The sequence below is a fragment of the Centruroides vittatus genome, unplaced genomic scaffold (assembly GCF_030686945.1).
Source record: "Centruroides vittatus isolate TY-2023 unplaced genomic scaffold, ASM3068694v2 contig_4, whole genome shotgun sequence".
NCBI classification, from domain to species: Eukaryota; Metazoa; Arthropoda; class Arachnida; order Scorpiones; family Buthidae; genus Centruroides; species Centruroides vittatus.
In genome coordinates this window covers 3,638,164-3,645,944 of record NW_027122214.1, presented here as the reverse complement: position 1 = coordinate 3,645,944, position 7,781 = coordinate 3,638,164, and the positions used below count along the sequence as shown (strand labels likewise).

The window sequence follows — 7,781 nt, the reverse complement described above, 5'->3', positions numbered from 1 at the left end:
TTCGTCCGGCAAATTCCGATCCGCATCCCTCAAACAGTACTTTCTCCGGAAGAAGAAGGATCTTCCTAGCCTATTGCACTTACTAATCCTCGGCATCCCGAAGACTTTTCTCGTCCCGACAATAAATCCTTCCATCCAGCACTGTAATAATTAGCAACTTTTAACTTTCCCAAACCAAACGTCTCCGAGAGGCACCCGTTCTCCCCTTCGACCAGTGGACCGATCCGCCGTTACTCGAGACGATTCTCCTCCCCGCCGAGACTCGTCTTCCCGACTGGAAAACGCTGAAAAATCTCGGAAAATCGTCGGAACAAGTGGAATTTCGGACAGAAAGTTTTCCGAGAAATGCCAACAATCGGTTATTTGCGCGGAAAAGTGACTTCTGGCCGAGAGAGGGGCGATCGGGAGCCGAAACGGAGGGGAGGCGGCGAAGGAAGGAACGGCCATTCAAACTTAACTCCGGCAGCGGTGCCACGGGGCGAGGCAGAAGACGGCTCGCAGCCACCGAAGTCGGAGGTCGCCACGCTCCGGAATACCGAAAAGTCCCGGACAAAATGGGGTGGCCGCCGCTCGTCACGCTCTCGGCCCTCGTCCTCGTCTATCTGTCTGGCCTTCACGCACAGGTACGTGGACCTCCGCGCGGACTCCGACTCCAAACGCGTCCGGTCCGACGATAATAAACTCCGTGGCCGAGGCCTCCTTCCTCGTGCAGCGTCGGAATGCGCGACGTTTGCCGGCAAACGGTACGCGGAAAATCTTCTTCCCATCCTCGGTTTTCTTCCATTCCTAACGATAGAGGCGCTTTCCTACCCGCAAAATCTCTTTTTATTTATAAATGGCGCCAGCCATTCTTCGGGAAAGAAAACCTAAATGCCTAATTCGCCCGGATCCCGGGATATTTTGGGTGGGAGAGTCAGCGGCCGGGTTCTTCCGGGCTAACTTGTTGCCAGACGTCTTCGCTCCGTCCGGCAACACTTTCCACTGTCCGTCGGCGCCCCTCCGAGATTTTCGGACGGAAGGTCGACGATCTCGCCCTCTTCGCCTTCCAACCAACGTTTCGGTCGGGGAACGGCGGACGACGTCTTTCTCCCGGACGCGACCCGCGCCCACGCTCCCTCCTTCCCCCTCTACGGTAACTCGATCCTCCGTCGCTAGAGGTCACCGCCAACCTTCGTCCGGATTCCGTTCTGTTGCCGCGATTTTTCGGATCTCGGCAAAACGCACGCGGGAATTTTCCGCAGATTCTCCACCGTCGTTCTTCGAATCCCGTTTCCGAACGCTGGAGACTTCGGCGGATTAAAACGCTCCCTTTCGGAAAAGTTTGCCATTCCTTCGACCTACGGTTTACTCAGAAGATCTGTTAAAGCGGTTTCGTCGTCCGCCATTTGTTTTCGCCTGGCAACGTAAACAAAAAGAAGCGTCGATTCGATGACGGGTTCGAGTGCGTGACGAAAGCGATGACGGACGACTCCGACGAGTGCGTAATCTCCTCCGTTTTCCTGCGGAATTATATTTAGCGCAGCGGAAATAATTTCTGAGGTTTCCGATCCGAGGAAAAAATCTCCGGTTTGGGGCTTTTTTTTTTTTTTTTCGTAAAAGTCGAGTCGACTCCCGAATGGCCTTTTTGCGGAAGAAAAGAGACGCATCCGGAATAAGTTTGCTTTGGTGCAACGTTTCCGGTCGGACGTTATTGTCCGATCGATGAGGAATTCCAAGAGTCCGGGTAATCTTTCCGGGACGAAATCTCTGAAGTGGACGCGGCGTCCTTTGTCTGAACGGCGCCGGATGGCCTATATTCGGAGACGGTCGCCATGGCAACCATCTCCGTTCGGGCGATCAATTTCCATGTTCGGTCCGTCACCCGAACCCGCCCTCTAGCCACTTCTCGGTAGATCCAGAGATTCGAACCCGGAGTCGATAAATCGGAAAATTTGTTTTCGTCTTCCGAGTCCGGTTTTACTCGTTAAACGTAGAAGGGGAACGGGTGGAATCGAAGGAAGTCGCCTTCCGTCGCTTCCTTCGGAAGGGGAGGAGGCGGGAGATACTCGACCCGCCGGACCAGTTTTTGTCCACGAAACGGGCGGGGGACGCGCGAAGGCGTTTCGATCCGCTCCAGGGAGAGAATCTGTGCACCGACCTTCGGTTAGAGTGGGTGCAAGTCGTTACCTCCCGTTCGTTCGTACTTCGCGCCAAGCTGAAAGAAACCATCCGTCCTTTCCCGGCTATTCCGATGGAACGATGGTATGGTGTCGGAATTCTGCGGACGGAGCATATCGCTTTTGATCCGACGCTCGCCATCATATTTCAGTTTTTTCCATGTTTTTGACACCCCTCCATCGGTCGAGGAGCATCGGAAGAAAGTGATTCGGATTCCGGCGAAGAACATGGTTTTATTTTTTAACTTACGGACGAATGGGCAACCGTCGATGAAACGAAGGGCCCTACCTGGTGAGACCCGCCAAATGTTAATAAATTCGGCCTAGAAGCGACAATACTTTCGTGTAATTTAAATACATTCGAGATTTTCTGATCGACCGTCATCGGGAAGCGACTTTTCAACTTCGATCGAAAGTCACCCAAGGATTAATTCTTTCCGAGAAAATTTTAAATTTGATTGGAGTCGAATTTCCTCTCCGGTAATCCCCAGCGTTAATGCGACACTGTAAAGGGAGGGGGTGTTCTCCTTCCGAGATGATTCCGGCCACGAACGAAGATTCCGTCACTCTTTGACGGAGTCGACGAACGAACGGTATTTAAGGTCGAGCGTTTCGTGTAAGATGGAGGCGAAATCCCATTCCGATGCGTGGGTTTTGGTCTCGCTCCGCTTCCGAATGTAGGGTTTTTCCGTTAGATTTGCTCGGAAAGAACGTCCGTTACCGGAAATTTCTGTACTCCTTTTTTCCGTGGACCGAAAACCGAGAATTTTTATTTTATTCTTTGACTTAACGGGAGTTAGAGATTTCGCGGCGGTAAGCTTAGGGTTAGAGGGGTGTAGATAAAGAGGCGGTAGTTACGAGACTTCTGGTCGAAAATAGAAAGAGAACCTCGACACTTTTGGGACGCTTCCAGACCGAGAAAAATCTTAATCGCCTTTTGGCTCTTCTTCCTTAACGCGATTACCTCCGGGTTATCGCCGACCGACCGCTGTGGTATCATTCACCCTCTAAAAAGGGCTCCTCTTCCGATTCTTCCCCTTTCTGCAAAAATGAGGCACGCCGTTATTACGTAATTTTGGAAAAAAAGAAAAAGGGACGAATTCGGCCCGCACGAAGGGCGACGAGCGAGGAACGCCTACGCCCACGCTACACCCTTCGTCGACCCGATTACCCGGCGAATGCCTAAGCGTCGCCACCTTTCGGCCGTCGACTCGTGTTTTTTTTTAATAGGAAGAAGGATCGTCGTTGCTCTCCTGCGAATCTAGTTTTAACTACTTTCGATAATAACGAAGTTTCGGTGTCCAAGGATAACGGGAAGCTTACATGGCATATTCGTGTTATAAATTACCACTCGTAAATGTATTGGATGTTACGCTTACGTTCGAATATACAACTTAAATGCTGTTGAATCTCGAATTTTGGTATTTTATTCCTCTTCTTCAGTTTATTGGGAGACGGCGCTGTCTGGTCTTCCCACTTTGGCCAGCGTGGACGAACGGCGTTTATTTACCTTGGGAAGATCGAACGTCGTCGTCGCGGTCGGTAGATAAAGAAGCGTCGACTCTTATCGCCGTCAACCTCGATAAGAGATTATTTTCCTTTACTCGAAGGAAAAGATAGATCGATCGAAGACTTTCGGTCGACTTTTCCGGGAGAACGTCCGATTACGAAGCGTCGGTCTCTAAGCCGTAGTTTTCCGACCTCTAGCCCACCTTGGGGTTACTTCCGGGCGCGCGCTCGTTCCTTTCCGAATTCCCGAGCCGCTAGTTAGGTTCTAGGTGGCACGGGGGTAAAATGACGTACGCTAAAACCACCTTAAAGGTACACGGGTGGAGTATAAGAAAGTTTCCGGGAGGTTTGGTAATCGGGCGTTGCGGTAACCGTCTAAGCGGATGGTCGGGTTCGGAGGTTACCAAGAAAGGAAGAGCGAAGTCGGAGGAGAACTTTCGTAGAAAATATTACGGAAAAAGTCTTCTGAGAAAACGTTGGAAGTTATCTTCGACGGTCGGCGCGCCGCTTCCCTTCGGGACTTTGCACCTCGAGCGCGGACGGTGAGCGACCTTGGACCGGCGTCGAGGCGCCACCTGGAAACCGTTCCTTCCCGCTTTACACGCTCCTTTATCCTTTCGTTTCCTAAACGAAACGCCCGGACGGGACGGATGGAGGCGCGGAAAGTGGAAAAATAAGATTTTTCCACGCCAAGGAAGATATTTTGGACGTAGGAATGTGGAAAAGACGATCGGCTTCAATAGGAGCGAGTCGTTCTTTCCACATTCCTCTGTTTCCCTCCCCGTCACCCTTAGTCCCCTCCGAATTCGTTGGTCAACGCGTTAATCCGCCGCTATAAATTAAGAACCGTAATCTCGCCTCCTTCCGGAGTGTCGATTCGACGCGATTTCTTTGTTTTTATTTTAATTTGTAATTTAGAAAAATAGTTATTAGAGGTAGATTGACATTATTTGTCGGAAGCCAGCCCGATTCTTTCCGGCGATTCGCAGAAAGGCGTCTTCTTCGGGTGTTTGGTTGGATTAAAGCGGAGTTTAAAGATTCCTCCGTCGAATGTTTATGCAAAAATTTCGCAGGTGGAGCGAAAATCTTAACCTTTCGATTCCGGGAGATGCGACGAACGTAAGGATTGAATTATGGGAGGAAAAAAAGGCGAAACTTTAGAAGGGCGACACCGGAGAGAGTCGCTGTTTACTCCCGGCGTCGAATTACTGCTAGGAGTGTCGACCCGTTCGACCCTAAAAACCTATAAATTCTGTCGTTCTTCGTTTCGAAAAAATAAATCACCCGTATTTATTTTTAATACGAGATTCTAATATGACGAAACTCCGTTGCCAAGGCTAAAGAAATTCCTCTATTTTCACCTTAGCCGTTATGTTGGTTCCATTTTCTTTTTCGTTATCCGCTCGTTAAATGGAGGTCTGGTGCCCAAATTATCAGTCGTCGGGCCGTCGGGACAAATGTATTCCCACAATATTATTCTCTATCGGCCTACGTTCTGGGGAATCCGGGATCTTATCTAGTTTATCAACCTCAAGAATCTTTCCTGGGCCATCCATCGGGCCCCTTCCGTCACTACCCAATCGCCCCCATTAGGGTCGGGCTTAACCCAGGATGGTTATGGAAAAAAGGCCCTCTTAGTGCGCAGAGGGAGAAAAGAGCCAAAAATAAAAAAAGGCCTCAATAGAGCTTCATCCATTCCAATTCTTTGGTCGACCGAAGATTTATGGGTGGAATCGTGGAGACTTCCCTCCCGAACGACGGACGACAGGAGGCCGCCAAATCTCCGAAAATTTGCGAAGGTAGAGCCAGTTTTAAGAAATGAGAGAACCTTTCCGCCTAAGATGAAGAGTCTAGTGGATTAATCGGACGGGAGGCAGCGCGCCGACGTCTCCGAATAAAGGGGAGAAGTAGAGTCTACCGGATATTTGAGCTTAGCCGGAAGCACAATGGAATACGACTATGAAAAAGTTGGCCAAAAATGAAATTTCGAAACGCCATCGTTACGACTTAATCACTGTTTGAAACTCTTCAATAAGGGTATAATACTTTTAGAGAAATATGTAACACCATCAACTACCAATTATAAATAGTGATGAATATTAATTCATCACTATTTATAATTGATAGTTGATGGTGTTACATATTTCTCCAAAAGTATCAAAATTCGAGTGATTACCTCAGGTCTGGGATATAATTTCGTTGAAGTTTGTTTCTCTTGTAGAATTATGCGTCATAGTGGTGTAATTAATAGTAATTATTTGACACAGACTCGATTCCTGTACGTAAATAGATTAGCCTACTATTTAAAATATATGTAGCTTTTAAAACTTATTTTAAATTATTTTAATTTTAGAAACTATAGCATTATTATTGACTTATACTTGTTTTTGTTATATGTCCAAGCTAGTCTCAACCGAAGTTTAGATCAGACTCGAATCATAGTGTATTTAAGTTGTAATTTCAACAATTACATTCGGTGAAAAGACGTGGATTCAATTTTTATACAGTTATAATTCATAGAAAATATTGTACGGCATCCTCCATTCTTATTTTAATATCACAAATTTCAAACACAAAACAAAATTCCCATACTAAAGCATTACGTGCTGCCTATATTTTTGAGGGTAGCAATGTATCCAATAGTTCTATTACAGTTTAATTAAAGGAAAAGGCTTTATTACAGATGCGCGAACACAAAACATTGTTACCGTCGATTCCGTTACGACAATGCGATTTTTGGCCACCTTTTTTATAGTCGTACTCCATTCGTTTCTTCTTCGTATTGGTAAAAAGGTCGAATTCGAACGTTTAAGTCTCCGGTTCGGCCATCGTCGGACGGATATCGGGTGGGATCGTCGCCTCTGTTCTAATTAGCATTTATTCTTATTTTCGGTGATTGTCACTCGACCGGATCCGCCTCTCGTCCGTAAGGTCGTGGCGCAATAACCGGTTCGTCCGCGTGTCTGTCCGTTCGTCCATTCGAACGTTATTAACCGGTAGTCGGAGACGAGGAGACGCGGTCGTCTCTGTTTAATCGAACGTTAAGCGACGTTAACCAATCCGAATTACCCGACTGCATTTATTAGCGGACGGAATTCCGCCACAAACGAGACAGTGATTAATTCGGACGAGTTTTCCTCCTTTTCCGTGGGAAAAATTCGAGTCGTTTATCGCCACGGAAGTCGACTAAAATAAGTCGGGATCTGCCGGGTTTTTAAACAAAATCGTTTAGAGTCTGTCTTCCCCCTTAAACGTCCGGCGTTTAATTAAAGAACTCTCCCTCGGAGACCGACTTTTACACCCGCAATTACTCTCTTATTATGACGTCGTTAGAGACGAGTTCGTTTCCCTTTCGAAAAATAAATGCCTGGCTCCCAGCGGAGAAAGTTATCGGTTTGGGCGGTCGGAGAAATCGAAGCTTCTCTTCGGGTGGAAAGCCATTATTTTCGGCGCGGTTCATCCCGAAACCGACGACGTTATCGTTCTCGTTTCGGTCACGTCTCGGGCCGACCGGTTGAGTTTGTGGGTCGACGACTGCCCACCCCCCCGACAGTCGCCCCACCAAGAAGTTTTCCATCTTTCTGGAGGAGGTGGGCATTCGAGTTCCGCTTCTGGAACCGATCCGTTCATGGGAATTTGCCTAGAATACGTTTCACGGAATGCAATCAACGAATAGAAAACATTAATCCTTTGCGTATAGCAAAAGTGAAAGGCGAAATCACATTACTGTCAAGAGTATAGTGATAAATATGTTGTTTTGATTGTTTGCAATTTATGTGTTACTCGTAATTATAAATTACCAATAAAAATAAATAATCACGAACTCTAATAAAAATATAGATTTATCAATGTCTTTATACCCTAAACTTCAAAAATTAATTTCATTATTCCTAAAATCTCGACCACCGGTGCCCGAGTGGATGAAACCACCAAACACCGGTTGATCGTGGGTTCGCGCCTGGCCAACGCCGCGCCTTTCCACGCGGAATTTTCCGGGTTTTATTGCGTTAGTAATTACCATCTAAATAGGGGCCAGTTTTCCAAAGTCCTTCCGGGAGGCATTCCCCCCTCGGCAGATGCCCACGTGTCGCGTTACCGTGTACGAATAAACCAAAC

At 47.6% G+C, this 7,781-nt stretch overlaps 1 protein-coding gene across 1 annotated transcript in view; it reads left to right on the top strand.

Moving 5' to 3' along the window:
- The first annotated feature begins 466 nt into the window (after positions 1–466).
- trol (terribly reduced optic lobes) overlaps positions 467–7,781 on the top strand; it is a 160,193-nt gene continuing 152,878 nt past the window's right edge. Inside the window, 1 exon segment of the mRNA XM_067271538.1 lies at positions 467–623. Coding sequence (XP_067127639.1) covers positions 555–623 — 69 coding nt within the window. The 5' untranslated portion in view covers positions 467–554.